General features: G+C 40.3%; 1 protein-coding gene across 4 annotated transcripts in view; it reads left to right on the top strand.

Moving 5' to 3' along the window:
* Positions 1 to 18963, top strand: part of osbpl10b (oxysterol binding protein-like 10b) — a 256531-nt gene that overhangs the window by 121087 nt on the left and 116481 nt on the right. For all 4 annotated transcript variants that reach the window (XR_011955038.1, XM_072560690.1, XM_072560692.1 and 1 more), the window contains one exon: positions 825 to 982. Coding sequence is in view for 3 of the 4 variants with exons in the window: in XM_072560690.1 (XP_072416791.1) it covers positions 825 to 982 (158 nt within the window). In the remaining variant the exon portion in view is untranslated. The remainder of the gene's footprint in view (positions 1 to 824; positions 983 to 18963) is intronic.

Genomic DNA, 18963 nt, shown 5'->3' with positions numbered 1-18963 from the left:
AAGATTATGGGCAAAAGGCAGCCAAGTGTAGGTATGGATTATCACATCAGCCATGATCTCGTTGAATAGCAGACTCTATGGGGCAAGTGGCCTCCTTCAGCTCTTATGTTTTATGCTGTTAGTTGTGTGAAAAATTTGAGTGTTGAAATCTTCGCAGCTCACAGGACTGGAACTGGGAAGAAACAGTGAAATCGAACCTGCAGTTTGGACAGAGAAGGAACATTTCTCTGGATTTTGATTAACAGTAAATTGATGTTGGAAAGTAGATCAATTTGGCTTTGTCACATGTCTTTAATTCTTCGAAACTGTGTTACTTATAGATTGTTTAGTTTTATTTATTTATTTTGTGTAAAAAAATACTTTTTTTAATCCTTAAGGTGAAATCTGTAGCCTTGTGAGCTCACGTTTCAGTGCAACGCTGTTATGTTTAAAAACAAATCTATCAGCCAGATTTCATTCTGGTATCTGACTTAATTACTTGTGACATCATCTGGATTCATGAATGCTGAAAATCTGGAATAAAAACTAAATATGTTGGTTACATTGAAGAGTCATATTAGTCTCACAATATCAATACTTGTTTCTTTCTCCACAGATGCTGCCAGATCTGTTGAAGGGTCTACTTCCATGCTGCATATCTCAATGATTCTGACCCTATGAATCTGCATAGATAATATATTCCTGCATAGTTAACTTATGAAGTAAATTGTGTGAATTAGACTGCAGATGTGTTTTTTTAAAAATAACTTTACTATACTATAAATAAGCCAGTTTACTTGCCAAAATGTGGGACTAGTAATATGCTGCTGCAATATTTTTTTCAGAAACTGTGCTAGGATGGCAGGGACCAAGATCTCGTTCAGCTGAGCAGTTGAAGAATGGAAATATATGCGCTTCACCTTCAATGCCTTCGAATAATGCAAATATTGTGTGGTCTGCAACACCTAGTCAGGTCAAACAAGAACTGCGGCACCCTTCTGAGGTATGTGGACTATGAAATTACTTTTTCAATCTAAAATATTTAAATATTAGGTCTCCTTACTTTTGGCACAGTTGAGATTGTCTGTCATCGCAGTTTATTTGGTGACTATCTAATTTTAGTGTGGAGTTGCTGAATGGCCTGTTCCATGTTGCAACCTCTACCTAACTGAATATATTGTCTTTTGCATAGTGTTGAGATGATGTGGAATGATAATTTCTCTCTGAGCAGGCTACTTCAAATAAACTCTGTACAACTGAGCAATAACTTCCGAAGACTTTGTCAGGACAACACCAAAATCCTTTTGTAACCGATTTGTGTAAAGGTTATAATAGCTTAAGGCCCTATGTTATGTAAGTATCATTCGTATTATTCAATATAGGTAAGCTTGTGAGTCACCAGTAGCAATGCAAGATTCTTTCAAAGAAATTTGCTGTTATGCCAAAGAGAGTCTTTCTTTGTGATATTTCATATGAACATACGAACAAGGAATAATCTTTCAACCTCTTGGTAACCAGGAATCTGTCTACCTCTGCCTTAAAAATATTTAACGATTCTGCATGCAGTGTTTTGAAGAAAGGAATTCCAACGAATCATGGAACTTTGGACTCCACATTTACCTGATGAAGGAGCAGTGCTCCGAAAGCTAGTGCTTCCAAATAAACCTGTTGGACTATAGCCTGGTGTTGTGTGATTTTTAACTTTGTCCACCCAATCCAATCCTCCAAACCATACCTGCGCTGAAATCATTGTTCATAGAAGGGCATGCGTTACTAGAGTTGTATGTTTCATTTGTCCCCATGGGACTACTATACCTGAAGTATAAGATGACACGTAGGGCAGCACATTTCTGTAATTTTGAGTTACAAGTGGCGTGAGACAAAATGCAAACATCCAATTTGTTTGCTATTTTATCCAATTTTCCTGATGTATGTTAATGATGGAGATATAGCTGTTCAGAGAGCTATTTCAAACTTGACAGAATTTGGAACAATTACAAACTGTGAGGAGGGCAGTGGAGAACTCCAAAAGGACAGAGACAAGTTAGTGGTGTGAGCAGATAAGTGACAAAAGGGGTATAATGCAGGGAAGTTAGGTGATGCATTTTGCTATGAAGAGCATGGACAGACACTATAAATTCAGGGATACACTTTCAAAAGGAGTGCAGGAAAGGAGGGACCCGGATATATATGTGCACAAATCACAAAAGTGGCAAGACAGGTTAAGAAAGCAATTAATGACGAGAGAATATCTTCAGCTTTATTAATTGGAGCATAGAGTACAAGTGCAAGGGGATGATGATGAATTTATACAAAACACTTGTTAGACCTAACCTCGAGTGCTGTGTACAGTTCTGGACACCATAATATAGGAAGGGTGTGAACGTGTGAAAAATCGCAAAAGTGTTTCAATAATAGTTTCATGGATAAGAAATTTTAGTTATGCAGATAGATTAAAGAATTTGGAACTGTTCTACTTGGAGAGAAGTTGGTTAAGTGGATATCAGACAGAGGTTGTCAAAATCATGAATGTCTGGATAAATTAAGCTTCCTGTGATTATATGATTTTAGAGGTTCAGGTATTTTAAATAAAAATCGAACTGAGTGTTATGATGTGTGTTTATGTTGTTGAAGGAATGTGCCAAGGCAAGAAGGCTTTGGCTAGAACCATTGGTCAGCCAAGCCCAGGCCCTGATAAATGCCCACTGGAACAGGCGCTTATCTTTAGCGATTCAACTAGGATCGGCCGGGTAGATGATCTCCCTCGTTCGTGCTAAATCAGTTGCTGGTTTTGAAAGGTGTATAGATTCACTATAGGAATAAATGAGAGGGGTCCCTCAAAATTTGGTAAACGGAATATATTTGTGAAGAACATAGACTTTATATTTTGAATGTTAGTACTTGAATTAACAGAAGAGAAAGTAAATGTTTTGTAATGTAAATAACTGGGAATAACTGGCTTTATAAATGGCCTATAAGACACATTTATTGTAACGAAGATTTCTAAAATAAAGAATAAATGTTGCAAAAATCGTATCTGTAAATGCTGTCATTCATTATCAACAAATATATACTCACTGATTTAATTCTGTTAATTTAAATGTGATAAACATCAAAGTGTCATTCATGTCCTAGACTTCCTGTCAGCAGTTTCAGAAATTTTTTATGATCCTAATTGATGGTAATACCAGACAGTTTAGATCCAAGAATGAAACTTGGCTTGATAGGTCGTAAGTTTTATTTTTGCTTACTATGGCGGTTCACCATTGAACATATTCACTTAAGGCAGTCAAGGTTTTTGTAACATGAGCATAGGTTTAATAAACAAAATAAATGCAACAAATAAAACTATAGGTATACAAGTCAACTTGAAACGATTGTAACCTAACTATAGCTTGCGAAGAGTTACCCTTTTCCTTGCGAATATCCTTTTCATATCCTGAATCCGAGAGAACTATAACTCCTGCTGTAGCACTTTAATTTATTACTCAACTGACTCTTCTTAGTTTTCCTCCTCGAATTGTAACAAAAGTTTTAGACTTATTTCCAGATCAAATAGTCTGATCCTCCTTTCAGTTCTGACAGCCTGCAAACTTCCATATGAATTCTCATTGCTTTGAATCTTCAAAGAAAAACCATAGCAATAATTTTCTTTCATAATTGCTTTAACAAAGTATCTGTTACAATATTGTCCTTGATAGGAAGATTAATGATCCTCAACGTCTATGGTTGTAAATTAAAATCCAAGAAAACAGTCTTCAACTTTTGTCTGAGACTCTCTTCAAACAATCCAAAGGATTGTGGTCCATATGATACCAGTTTCTGCAGATTCGTTGTATGTTTGAACATCAAAATTCAGTGGAGCCAATTCAAGGCTCATTATCTCTTCGTCTAGCATTAAATGTTTCTGTTGAAATATATTTAATTTCTTGGGAAAATAATCGAATTGCTATTCCATTCTCCTGTTGTTTTATTTTGACAAAACTGTATCAATTGGCAGCCAATTTGCAAGGCTTCCCATAAGTACAGTTATCAAATTGTCAAAGGCATTCTGGCATTCTTTGTTATCATTCAAATTTCTTTCTGTAATTACTACTATAATTACAGAACTACTATAGTGCTGAAGTTCAAAATAAATGCTGATAAAATTCATTCATGCTAGTATATTGCAATGTTTTGTGGAGGACACATAATAATTTGAAGAAGCCATTGCTTGCTTTCTTCTCTAATTGCTTCTTGGCCTTGTCTCACAAAGTGGCCCAAGTATATTTTGAATTGGAAAATTCACTTTTAACTAGATTTATGACCAAATTGACTCTGACTCTGTGATCAAGGAGTTCTTTTAAGTGATATAAATTGTTTTTCTAGGTTTGGCTGAACATGACCAATTTGTCAATGCAGTTATTTAATTGACAGAGTCCATATAAGGATACAAAAGCTACTAATTCTTTGGCTATACCAGTCAATGAAACTTGCCAATACCCTTTTGGCAGATTAATTTTTGTGGAACAAATCAGGCATGTCCAATTCTCTCACCATAACCTTAAAGTATGGAATCTGGATGTTAACCTGTCTGTAATTATGTTAACTTACCAATAATCAGTACATAGAATTTTGTGGTCCATGAGTTTCAGAGCCATCAAGATTGCAGAGTTCCAGCTTCTTTTGTTCAATAATGTTATTGTCCAACATGAATTAAATCCAGTTCTGACGAGGGTCACTCGACCCAAAACACGAACTTAGCTTTGTCTCCACAGATGCTGGTCGACTTGCTGTGTTTTCCCAGCAAGTTTTGTTTATAAACTAATCTCTCACTAATCTTTTTGAAGTAAATGTGCAAGGATGTGGATTTATAGGTAAAGTATCCTCTGTTGATATCGTGTGTAGACAAAGAGTTATTTCTAGCCCATTCACACAAATTGATTCATAAGTTTATACCAATCCTTGTAAATAATTTCAGCACTTTTCTGGAAGTTAGCAGAATATTTCAGTTAAAATTTTAAGCACCTTGGTATTTATTATCTAATTTGATTACTGAAAGATTAGCTTTGACGTTAGAATTTCTGGTTTATTCTGAAATCATTGTGTTATCTTTATTTTACTCTGTTTTATACAACTATAATGGATTTCTTTTGTGATTATCCTACTTGTCATTGTACTGCTCCAACATGTTAACATGACATACTTGCTGATGTTTCCACCTACCTGGAGAACTGTCTACATAATTCACACAATTGAGTTGCTTTTTGATTTCTTGTCCAGTGAATCTTGCTTTTAATGTTTCCCCGGAGGCAAATAACAGTACTAATATAGCACAGTACTAATTTCAGCAAAAAAAAAGAATTTGGCCACCTTATCTGTTTTAGCTTTCACTATTTATGACCACTTTTCAAAATGCTTTTTAGCCACCCTTGAGAGTTGTGTCAGTAGTTCTTAGCATATGGTCAAAATTATACTGTGTTCGGGATTATATTATTTTTGGCAAACAGTATCAATGCAATTTCTTCATTCTGATCATTAGGACATACCCAACAATAAGCTCTAATCGTAGTATGTAAAATTTGAGGCTGACTTTGTAATGCTCGAGATTGTGGATGATAAGTTTATTTATTATTTATTTTATCATTGTCTCAAATATTCAAATAAATGTCAAATTTTGTTTCCTTGAGTATTCCATATCTTGTTTAAAACAGGTGAACAAATTGTTCCATTACCATATTACTGTATTTTTTCTGAAAGGCGCTGCTTCAAGAAATCTTGAAACATTGTAATTGTTAAAAGACACTGATTCCCACTCTTGATTTGAAATAGGGGTCCTAAAAAATCTATTAACTTTGCTGAATGTCTCTTTGAAAACTGGAATTAGTATTCAAAGAGTAGTTTCAAATGATGGTTGGGGGTTTCCACTACCTGATATAGGTTGCGTATCTGGCAAAACATCACCATAACTTTATATAATCATGGCCATGAAAATGTTTCCGTAGTTTAGCCTGAGATTTCCTAATATCAAATAGACTTGCTGTTAGAATTTCATAAATCACCTGTAATATTTTGTTGCAATATCAGAGGAACCTATTTGTAATTGACTACTGTCCATTCCTCATTGGCTGTTATTGAAGGTTGTTTTCAGTTCTTTCCCATTTTAAATAATAACACTCTGGTATTGGTTTCTATATTATTACTCATTTGAAATTTGATTGTATATCCTGTTCTCCTGAACTAAGATAATCTGTAACTGTTGAAGAAATACCATCTTTGATTGACAGTGCTTCCAACCTCTTCTTCCCCCCCCGCCCCCTGCACTATGCTTCCCATTTTCCTTGAGAATCATGTATTCTTCAACATTCAGGACTCGAGCATTGTCATCCTGCAGCCACATCTTTATTATGGATAGTGGATCATGTTTATTCACTTTAATGTGCACTATACATTTGTTTATTTTGTTGTGGATGCTACACACAGATTCAGAGCCTTCTTTTGTTTTCTTTGTTATTTTTGTAACATCTGGTCTTGACTTTTGATGTATTCCCAGGGATTGTTCCCCTCTCTGTCCCTTACTGCCATTTTCTGATCCTCATACCTCTTGATTATTTTCTTCCTTAGTTTGTCTCTGCTATTTGACGTACCATATCATTCCATATTGCCTCTATGATTTAGATTAAAAACCTTCTAACTTCCCTAGTTATACAGTTCACAAGAGCACTGGCCCCAGCATGGTTCAGGTGTAAGCTGTCCCAATGGTCCAGTCTCCACCTTCCCCAGTATTGGTCCCAGTAGCCCAGAAACTAGAACCGACTTCTGTCATATGAGTCTTTGAATAAATATTCATCTCTCTAATTTTTACATACCCAATGTCAAGTTTCACAAGATTTTAGTAACTGGGTATTATAAACTTTGAGGTTCTACTTTACAGTTTAGTGCCTAACTCCTCAAATTCAATGTGCACAACCTCTTTCTTAGCTCTAGTCATGTTGTTGTACCTACAATGTACCAGGTCTACTGGATCTTTCTCCTGCTGCAAATTTATTTCCAGCCCTAAGCAGATGTACAAAATCCTGGCACTAGGCACTGAACTCTTGCACTTTGCATGGAATAGTGTCAACCCTTCTCCTCATAACATCACATACTATTCCTGTATTCCTTGATGCTTCCCCCTCTGTGAATGGTTTCCAAGAAAGGGAGGTGACAAGAAACATAATTTGATATATTATGTAGTAAGCTATATTGCAGTTGTAATGTAGTATCAAATCATAGTTCAAAAAACAGGATAAAATTTTAAAGTCTGGCAATAGAAAGTTTCTAAATTGTTGGTAGTATGTATGCAATATGTATATCTGCTTGCTTTCTGTATACTGCTAGTGTAGACTCGTGGAAGGTTTGAGAGCCTTATTTATAACTTTGCATTGAAACATTCCACTCCCTATTTTGGACCTGTTTTCTAAGCTGTGCAGATTGGTCTTAGCAAATTTGTAAATATTGATGATGGGCCAAAATTTCAGGTAACATAGCATCTAACTGTGCCAGTTAAGCAGACTAACATAACTGATAGTTGACTGTGCTATATTTGACTCTATTTAGTAGACAGGACCTAACCGGCAACTTCCTACTTTGTTTGAATGCAAGTGTTGTAGCTGTACTCTATTAGCTTGACGAGGGGTACAGCTTACTCTGATCTGCAAGTCTTCACAGGCCAGGTGTTTGGAGCCAATGGCCTTTGCATGTACTAAAAAGTAAAGTTATCATAGTTTTATCAGACAGCACAGATTCTGGGCATTCCAAGACCTGAGAATGGGGGAAAATGTTGTGGCTGTAAGAACTCCTTTTTTTTCTTGAGGTATTTTCAGTGTTGGAGTTGATTTCCTTCATTTTTGTTTTGGAGTAATAATTTTTGTTGTATGAGCTGTTGCATTATTTTGGAACTTGTGGTGATGGGGTGGGGGGAAGAGATCAAAATAGCAGCATTGTTTTAAAACTAAAGGAGGAAGAGAGAACTAGCAGGGACAGTGTGAGAGGTAAAACAAATGACATTGACCTTGCACAGCTGACTGCCTCTGTTGTTTAGTTTCAAGTATCTCTGGGTATCAGAATTTGTTCTAAACAAACAGTTAAGTTCACAACTGACCTTGGAGAAACCTGTGTGGCAGAGCTCACAGTGGGGGAGCAGCTAAGTGGCTTATTTTTTTAAAGTGTAACCATGCCTTTTTTTTGTAAATCTGCAATAGTAAGTAGAGTGAAGTTTTTTTGATTATGTTTTACTGAGATTTGATTAAACTTCAAAATATGAAACAGCAATACTAAGTTATCCTGGAGCAGTGTTTTTGAGAGCACTATCTCTCTGCTATTTTCTGAGTCTGTAGATTAAGGTGCAAGATGGCCTTTAGTAGAAAAATGTGCTCTTCCTGTCATACATGGGAAATTAAGGAGAATTTCAGTATTCCTGGTTATGATATCTACAAGAAGTGTGTTTGGTTGTGAAACCTATTGGATCACATGGATCGGTTGGAGCAGCAGTTAGAGGCAATGAGGAATTTACAGGAACCAGATGGTGTCATGGCAGTTTTAGGAAGGGAGGAAAACTGCAGATACAGTCAGGTAGATGGGTTACCTCCAGGAAAGGTCGAAGTATATAGTGCAGGAGTCTCCCGTGGCACGCTCCATCTCAAACAAGTCTGCTGTTTTAGAAAATGTGAAGTGTGATGGAATGTCGGGGAATATTTCTGGTGAGACTGGCTCTATTGTAATGAGGGGTATGCCCGGTTCTAAACGATTTAATTATGGAAGGGGACTGTCTAGTCAGAGGCAGATCAGATGTTTCTGTAGCCGACAACGAGACATCAGAATGGTGTGTTGTCTCCATGTGCCAGGATCAAGGATTCTCTGAGAAGGTGCAGAATATTTGACGGGGAGAGAGACCAGCAAGAGGTCGTTGTACACTTAGGAGTTAATGGTGTAGGAAGGGAGAAGGATAAGATTCTGAGGAGCGAACATAGGAAATTAATCAGGAAGTTTAAAAAGTAGGTCCCCAAATCTAGTGATGTCTGGATTACTCCTGGTGCCATGAGCTGGTGAGAATAGGAAAACGAGAACAGAGCCGATGAATGCCTGGCTGAGGAGCTGGTAGGGATTCACATTTTTAGATCCTTGGAATCTCTTCTGGGGTAGAAGTGACCTGTATAAGAAGAATGGATTGGAAGGGGCCTAATATACTGACACAGGTATTTTCTCAAGGTGCTCTGAAGGATTTAAATTAGTGGGTGAGGTGGGGGCAGGGATGGGGGGAGAGGCAGGTCCAGAGAGCTGGTGAGAAAAGAGATCAGTTTGGGACTGGTGCAGTTGGGAAAAGGAGCGAGTCAAACTGTTGGGGCAGGCAAGAACAAAGCAGAGTACAAGTAGGGCTGATAAATTAAACTGAATTTATTTCAATGCGCGAGGCCCCACAGATAAGGCAGGGGAACTCCGGGCATGGTGGAGGACATGGGATTGGGATATCATTTGTGGGCGGCACGGTGGCACAGTGGTTAGCACTGCTGCCTCACAGCGCCTGAGACCTGGGTTCAGTTCCCGCCTCAGGCGACTGTCTGTGTGGAGTTTGCACATTCTCCCCGTGTCTGCGTGGGTTTCCTCCGGGTGCTCCGGTTTCCTCCCACACTCCAAAGATGTGCAGGTCAGGTGAATTGGCCATGCTAAATTGCCCGTAGTGTTAGGTAAGGGGTAAATGTAGGGGTATGGGTGGGTTGCGCTTCGGCGGGTCGGTGTGGATTTTTTGGGCCAAAGGGCCTGTTTCCTCACTGTAATGTAATCTAATCTAATAACAATTACAGAAATATGGCTAAGGGCTGGTTAAGAGTGGCAGCTTAATGTTCCAGGATATAGATGCTGTCGGAAGGATAGAAAGGGACACAGAGGAGGTCAGGGGAGTGGCTGATTAGGGATAACATTATGTCTGCATTTGGGAAAGATTTTCTGTACATCCAGGGAAATGATTTGGTTGGACATAAGAAATGGATGATCATCTTGTTGGAATTGTACTGTAAGAGTCCCCAATAGTCAGCAGGAACTTGAGAAGCAAATATGTAAGGAGATCTCCGTTATCTGTAAAAATAATATCAGAGATTTTAACTTTCCAAACACCGAATGGGACTGCCATAGTGTTAAAGACTTGGATGGAGAGGAATTTAAGTATATATAATTTTCTGATTTGGCATGTGGGTGTACTACTAGAGAAGGTGCAAAACTTGACTAACTCTTGGGAAATAAGGCAGGGCAGGTGACTGAGGTGTCAGTGGGGAGCACTTTATGGTCAGTGATCATAATTATATTAGTTTCAAAATAATGATGGACCAGATCTAAAAGTTGAAGTTCTAAATTGGAGAAAGGCCAATTTTGATGGTATTAGGCAAAGCCGTTAAAAAGTTGATTGCAGGTGAATGTTCACAGGTAAAGGGATGGTTGGGATGTGGGAAATCTTCAAAAACCAGATAACAAGAACCCAGAGACGGTATGTTCCTGTTAGGGGGAATGGCAAGGCTGGTAACTGTAGGGAATACTGGATGACTAGAGAAATTGAGGTTTTGGTCAAGAAAAGGAAGGAAGCATGTTTCAGGTACAGATAGCAGGGATTGAGTGAATCTCAAGAAGAGTACAAAGGCAATAGAAGTATACCTGAGGGAAACCAGGAGGGCAAAAAAGGGACCTGAGAGCTTTAGCAGATAGGGTTAAGTAGAATCTAAAGGGCTTCTACAAATACATTAGGACTTAAGAGTAATTAGGAGAGAACAGTGGCAGCCTTGCTGTCTTTCAGGAGCAATATGTGGAACTACAGGAGATGTGGGAGATACTAAATGAGTATTTTGCTTCAGTGTTTACTGTGGAGGAGGATACAGAAGCTGGAGAACTTGTGGAATTAAATAACACCACCTTGAAAACTGTCCATATTACAGAGGTGGTGGTACTGGATGTTGTAAAATGCACAAAGGTGGATAAATCCCCAGATCAGATGTACCCTAGAACTTTGTGGGATGCTAGGGAAGTGATTGCTGGGCCCATTACTGAGATAATTATATCATCGATAGCCACACGTGAGGTGCGAGAAGACTGGAGATTGGCTAGCATGATGCTTTTATTTAAGAAAGGTGGTAAGGACAAGCTAAGGAAGTATAGACCAGTGAGCCTGAAATCCTTGGTGGGCAATTTGTTGGAGTGGTTCCTAAGGGACAGGATTTACATGTATTTGGAAAGGCAAGGACTGAGTAGAGATGGTCAACATGGCTTTCTGCCTCGCTAACTTGATTGAGATTTTTGCAGAAATAACAAAGAGGATTGATTGAAGGCAGAATGGTGGATGTTGTCTTTATGGAATTCCATAAGGTGTTTATCAGGATTGTACATGGTAGACTGGTTAACAAGGTTAAGTCACATAGAATACAGGGAGAACTAGCCATTTGGGTACAGAATTGGCTCGAAGACAGGAGGCGGGGTGGTGGATGATTGTTTTTCAGACTGGAGACCTGTGACTAGTGGTGAGCCACAAGGATTGGTGGTGGGTCCACTGCTCTTTGTTACTTATATAAATGATTTGGATGTGAACACAGGAGGTATGGTAAGTAAGTTTGAGATGATGCTAAAATTGTAGGTGTGGTTGACGGTGAAGACGGTTACCTCAGAATACAACGGGATTTGATGGGCTAAAGGGCTGAGGAGTGGCAGATAAATTTAATTTAGATAAACGAGAGGTGCTGCATTTTGGAAAGGCAATCGGAGCAGGACTTGTACACACAATGGTGAGGTTCTGTGGTGTGTTACTAAGCAAAAAGACCTTGGAGTGCAAGTTCATTGTTTCTTGAAAGCAGAGCCGCAGGCAGACAATAATGAAGGCATTTCATATGCTTGCCTTTTATTGGTCAGTGTGTATCGAAGTTGGGAGGTCATGTTGCAGCTGTGTAGGACGTTGGTTCAGCCACTTTTGGAATACTGTATTCCATTCTGGCCTCAGTGACATAGGAAAGATATTGTGAAACTTGAAAGGGTTCAGAAAAGGTTTACAAGAAGGTTGCCAGGGTTGGAGGGTTTGAGCTATAGGGAGAGTCTGAATAGACTGGAGCTACTTTATCTGGGGCATCTGAGGCTGAGGGGCTACCTTATAGAAGTTTATAAAGTCATAGGGTGAATAGCCAAGATAATTTCCCCGGAATGTGGGAGTCCAAAACTAGAGGTAAGAGGGGAAAGATTTAAAAGGGGCCTAAGGGCAACTGCTTCACATAGAGGGTATAGTGTGTATGGAATGAGCTGCTAGAGAAGTGGAGCTGGTACAATTACAAGATTTAAAAGTTAAAATTCACACAACACCAGGTTATAGTCTAACAGGTTTATTTGGAAGTAATAGCTTTCAGAGCACTGCACCTTCATGTGGTTCTGGAGTACAAGATCATAAGACACAGAATTTATAGCAACTGAAATGATCTGTTTCACAAACTCGGATTGTTAAGTCTTTCATCTTTTAGAATGGGTTGCAGGTTTCGGTTCATTAATATATACATCCCAGTACAACTATCAAGTCACTTTCTCGAGATAACTTGAGGTTTTATGACAAAAGATGACATCTCAGCTCAGACAGTGCATTAAAGATGTGAGCTTAGAGTCTGTCTGAATCCCAATCTTGAGTCAGACTGGTTCTATTTCCAAAGTGAAATTTGCAAAATATTACATATATTGAAGCCTGCTGATTGTGCATTTTTTGAGCAAAATAGAATGTATCTGCAAATAGAAATTCACACCATAGATTAGTGTATGTGTACAGTGTAGTTGGGTCACCTGTCCTATGATATGAACCCAAGATCTTGATTAAGGTCATCCTCATGGGTACCAAACTTCGTCTCTGCTTGGCCACTTTGTGTTGTTGTCGAAATACGTCTTGGAGGGCTACTGCAAGGAAGTGTACTGATAACTGAACAACCACGGATACTACAAGCAACTACTGGCCGATCCGACCAAAGAACACACCTGTGAACTAAACACATTGATCAGGACTTTTGATCCAGTCCTTTAGGGTTCCTGACGTGCTCTCATCCCATGTACTTGTCACGTAGGTGACTCCTGCCTTCCGAAGATACACAAAGCCAACACACCTGGGCGTCCCATTGTATCAGGCAATGGGACCCTGTGTGAGATCCTCTCAGGCTATGCCGAAGGCACCTTGAAACCCATTGTACAGGGGACCACCAGCTTCTGTCACAACACTGTTACAGAAACTCAACCCACTGACTAGTCGAACCGGGAACATTACTCATCACAATGGACATTTCAGCACTATACACCAGCATCCCTCACGATGACTGCATTACTGCAACAGCCCTAGTGCTCAATACCAACAATTGCCACTCTCCGAGCACCATCCTGGAACTTATCCGTTTCACCTTCGACCACCACGTTTCACCTTTGACAACCAGTTTTTCATCCAGAGACACAGAACAACCACATTTCTCCCTGTGTCTTTATGGGTTTCCTTCGGGTGCTCCGGTTTCCTCCCACAGTCCAAAAGATGTGCAGGTCAGGTGAATTGGCCGTGCTAAGTTGCCCATAGTATTAGGTGCATTAGTCAGAGGGGGAATAGGTCTGGGTGGGTTATTCTTCGGAGGGTCGGTGAGGACTGGTTGGGCTGAAGGGCCTGTTTCCACACTGTCTGCAATCTAATCTAACAGCCATGGGGACCAAATTTGCATCCCAATGTGGAAACATTTTCAAACATGACTTCTTTGCTGCATAGGGCCCCCACCCAACACTACACGCCAGATATATTAATTATGTTTTCTTCCTCTGGACTCATGGTGAGGAGTCACTAAAACAACTACATAGTGATATCAATGAGTTTCATCCCACCATTAGACTTATCATTGACTACTGTTTTAGTATCTGTCTCATTCTTGGGCATGTGCATCTGCATCAAGGATGGGCACCTCAGTACCTCACTCTAATGCAAACCTACAGATAACTTCCTGATGCTACACTTCTCTAGCTTCTACCCTAATCATATTAAAACAGCCATCCCCTATGGACAAGCCGTGCATACGCAGGATCTGTTGAGATGAGGAACGTGATAGACACCTGAAGGTGCTCAAGGATGCCCTCATAAGATTAGGGTACGATGCTGCACTCATTGATCACCAGTTCCGACATGCCACAGCGAGAAACTGTAATGACCTCTTCAGAAAACCGGCACGGGTCGCAACTGATAGGGTACCCTTTGTTTTCCAGTACTTCCCAGGAACCAAAAAACTATGCTGTGTTTTTCACAGCCTGAACATCTCGCCAAGACCTTCCCAAAGCCTCCACTTTTCTCCTTTAAACAACTGCCATACTTTAAACAGACTATTTGATCGCAGCAAACTGCCCAGCCTTCAGGGCAACATCGACCATAACACCATACAACCCTGTCATGTCAACCACTGGAAGACATGTCAGAGTGTCGACACTGATACCATCATTGCCCGTGAGTACACCATCCACTGTGTATGCAGCAGCTTCTTGTGACTTGACCAATGTTGTCTATCTCATATACACTGCAGTCAAGGATGCCCTGATGCATGGTACATTGGCAAGACCAAGCAGACCCAAAGACAATGGATGAAGTGACAATGGCATGGTGGCTCAGTGGTTAGCACTGCTGCCTCACAGTGCCAGGGACCCAGATTTGGTTCCTGCCTTGGGTGATTGTCTGTGTGGAGTTTGCACATTCTCCCCGTGTCTGCGTGGTTTTTCTCTGGGTGCGCCGGTTTCCTCCCACAATCCAAAGATTGCAGGTTAAGTGAATTGGCCATGCTAAATAGTCCATAGTCAGGGGTAAATATAGGTTTGGGGAATGGGTCTGGGTGGGTTGCTCTTTGGAGGGTCAATGTGGACTTGTTGGGCTGAAGAGCCTGATTCCATACTGTAGGGTATCTAATATCTAACAATCAACATCCAGGGGTTTTCCCTCTCCGTTGGGGAGCACTTCAGTGGTAAGAGACATTTGGCCTCAGATCTTTGAATGACCGTCCTCCAAGGCAGACTTTGGGATAGGCAACAATGCACAGTGGCCAAGCAAAGGCTGTTAACCAAGTTCGGTACCCGTGAGGAAGGCCTCAACTGGAATCATGGGTTCATGTCACACTACAGGTGACCCCACTACACTATACAGTACGCTCTCACTCTCGCTTTCTGTCTGTCTTGCTCCCTCTCTGTCGGTCTGTCTCGCTTTCTTTGGCTCTCTCTGTATCGATCTCACGCTCTCTCTATCTTGCTCGCTCTCTCGATCTCTCTCGGTCGCTCTCGCTCTTGATCGAACTCCCTCTCGATCTCTCGCTCTTGCGCGCTCTGTGTGTCTCTCGCTCTCACACACATACTCTAGCATAAACTCTCACTCGCGCAGACCCTCTCTTATATATACACACACGCGCACACACACACAATCACCCACGTGCGTGCGCACACGCACTATCACCCATGCACACACCCTGTCACAGGCTTACACTCCTTCACACCCACATACGCTTTACTAATCTTTCACACATGCAAACACACTCTTGCACATGTGCATGCACACACACTTGCAAGTCTATGGTGTGATTTTGTATTTGCAGAATTATGTAGATACATTCTATTTTGCTTAAAAAATGCACAATCTGCAGGCACTCAATACATGTAAAACTTTGCAAATTCCACATTGGAAATAGAACTAGCCTGACTCAAGATTGGGATATAGACAGACTCTGACCTCGCACCTTCAATGCATTGTCTGAGCTGAAATGTCATCTTTTGTTATAAAATATTTAGTTATTTTGAGAAGCTGACATAAAATAAGTTCTGGGATTTACATATTAACGAACCAAGACCTACCCATTCTAAAAGATGAAAGACCTAACAATCCAGGTTTGTTCAATGTATCATTTCCATTGCACGACACTGTAATCTTTTGCTTTAAATTCTATGTATTATAATCTTAAAAGCCACAACCACCTGATGAATGACAGGGCTCCGAAGGCTAGGGCTTCCAAATAAACCTGTTTTACTAGTGTTGTATGTCTCTTAACTTTGCCCACCCAGTCCAACACTGGCTCCTTCACAACATTTCAAAAGCATCTGGATGGATATATGAATAGGAATGGTTTAGTGGGATATTGGCCAAGTGCTGGCAAGTGGGACTAGATCAGTTTAGAATATCTTGATGTGGATAAGTTGTACTGAAGGATCTGTTTCCATGTTGTACTCTGTGGTGGGCAATGCTTTCATTAGAGACAGAGGTGGTGGTTTAATCTGAGGGTCACCACACCTCAAGCGAATGGAAAGATTCAAAAGGATGTTAATACAGATATGCAGTTAAATGTAAATATGCAAACGTCATAAGTATTGCCCCACCCAATTGTTAACTTTATGAAATTGAAATGTCATTGTTTATGTTATTGTTAACATACATGAAAGAGCATAAATGACGTATCTGTGGTTGTGATGCATACAAACGAAGCTTGCTAGGTTCATTTCAGGTCACAATGCATGCTTAATGTCAAGTGTTTCTTATTATCAATCAATCTCTTTGGCTGTACGAAGCAAAATTTGCAAGTGGATGGTGTCAATGTTTTAAGGTTTGTGCATGGAATAAGTTAGACTTGGAAACTAAGGTCATGCAATTTGACTGTCTGGAACCTTTAAAAAGTTTGGTGAGATCACCTCCACTGCTGTCAGTAGTGTATTCTGACTGTAGTGTGGGCATTGCTTGTAGGCACAAAGCATGTCAAGTGGGCAGATTATGGTACGAATCTCTGATTTTGTGCATTAACTGCTATTTCAAACCTCTGGTTGTTCAGTAATTATATATAGAGGACCATTATATTAGTCCTCTAATTGCGGACTGCTAATAGGTTTACTTGGCATTTTGAGAACCAGGCGAATCGTATTGAGATTTTTAATGAGGTTAAGATGACTGGCAGCGGCATGTGACTTTGATTTAATTCTGAATGAGATACTGAGAGATCTTTTGTATATGGGATTGATGAAACCATGCAAAAGGGCCTACTAGATGAGGCCCAACTGGATTGAAAACAGGTACTACAATGGGCTTTATGATTGGAAAATGTGGCAAGTAGAGCATATGAGTTGCAGAGTGCTCTGACTGAAGTGGCCACCGTCGCCAGTGTGAGCTTGGGGAACGTTGACTGAAGGCAATTGCATATCCTCACTCGGGACATTTTCTGAACACTGACTCTAGGTTAGCCAACAGCAAAACTTTAAAACAAAGTCAAGATTCAGCCAAACTGTTAAAATTTTCTTCAGGATCCAGGCCAGCAGGCTATCGTAGTTGCTGCAGGTATGCAGACTTGAGACAGCAAAAGAGTCCCAACAATTGAGTAAGAGAGCTCATAGGCTTGTGTCCAGGAGAGTGCATACCCTGAAATGTCCACATACATCCAGTTTGGAACAATTTAAATTGCTCAGCAACATCCAAATCCGAGCCAATCAAAATAAGCATCTGGTTAAATGGTCGCTGGGTTCTAATGAAGATTGACACAGGCATGGCCATTTTGGTAATCGCAGAACCAGTCTTTAACAAAATTCACTCTGGACTCCAGCAGTTAAGTTTGCACAAGACCTCAGCTAGACGGAGAACCGATATCAGGGAACCTTTACAGAGTAAGGGTAGAACTGTGGTTCTGGTCTATTCTGAGAAGCATTTTGTTCAGTTATCACTGATGATCATAAAAGGCTTGATAGGGCAAAATTGGTTGAAAAAGATTCACTTATATAGTGTCAACATTTCTCGATTGGAGAATAGCTGCATGAGTGATTACTTACTTTAATTTTTTACTTTATCTAATTAATTACTCAGAAGTTTCTTCAGAGACATCTAGGGAGTATCAAAGGAGCCAAGATCACCTTGCATGTTGACCAGAAAGCAATTCCACGATTCTGTAAGGCCCATCCAGTGCCTTATCTTGCCGGGCAAAAGTAGAGGCAGACATTAGAAGGCTGGAAATCGAAGGAATCGCCAAAGCAGTGCAGTTTGCAGAATCGCCTGCACTGGTCCTACAGATTGTGAACCTTGATGGGTTGTTTCACCTTTGTGGGAATTTTAAACAAATAGTAAACTGCTTTTCACAGCTGGATAAATGCACAGTCCCTCATAACGAGGATTTATGCACAAAGCTAGTAGAGGGGCTGTCCTTCACAAAGCAGGACATAAACAGTGTGCACTTGCAATTGCAAGTAGATGAAGATTCCCAGAAGTATGCTATAATTAATGCTGATAAGGGTTTGTGCCAATATACAAGACTGCCATTTGGGGTGTTTGTCAGCTTGTACAATTTTTACAGTGGGTGATTTTTATAAGATCTGCCATAGGTCACAATTTATCTAGATGTGCTAATGACAGTAAAGACCAATAGGGAGCACTTAGAGAACTTGGACATAGACCTTAGATGTTTCTCACAGGCGCGTGTACGCCTTAGAAGGCAAAAATGTGTTCCAGGCACCCTGAGTGAGTTAATTGGGCTACAGAGTCAGCAAGGTGGGGTTACACCCCTTGGAAAATAAGGCAAGGGTGATCAACGGTGCTCCAGCTTGCACATCCTTGCTGTAGCTTAGGTCTTTCCTCGGGCTGGCGAATTACAGAAAGTTCATAAATCACCTGGCCTCCATCCTGGCACCTTTGCATCAACTCTTTTCAAATGTGCTGGCGTTGGAAATGGTTATCTGGCCAAGCCATAGCTTTCAGGGATGTGAAGAAACAGCTATCATCATCTAAGTTGGCAAACTGATCCCAAGCGAGATCTGGTGTTGACCTGCAATGCCTCCCTGAACGGCATCAGGTTAATATTAGCTCAGAGGTAGCTCAACGGAGAGGAATGCCCAACAGCTTATAATTCCAAGCCTTTGTCAAAAGTAGAGCATAAAAATGCCCAGATAGAGAAGGAAGGAAGATTTGGCGGTCATATTTGGAGGTCGGAAATTCCATCCATA

Source organism: Chiloscyllium punctatum, chromosome 41 (assembly GCF_047496795.1).
Source record: "Chiloscyllium punctatum isolate Juve2018m chromosome 41, sChiPun1.3, whole genome shotgun sequence".
In the NCBI taxonomy this organism is placed as follows: domain Eukaryota; kingdom Metazoa; phylum Chordata; class Chondrichthyes; order Orectolobiformes; family Hemiscylliidae; genus Chiloscyllium; species Chiloscyllium punctatum.
The sequence above is the reverse complement of the archived record's forward strand: the minus strand, read 5'-3'. Positions and strand labels throughout refer to the sequence as shown.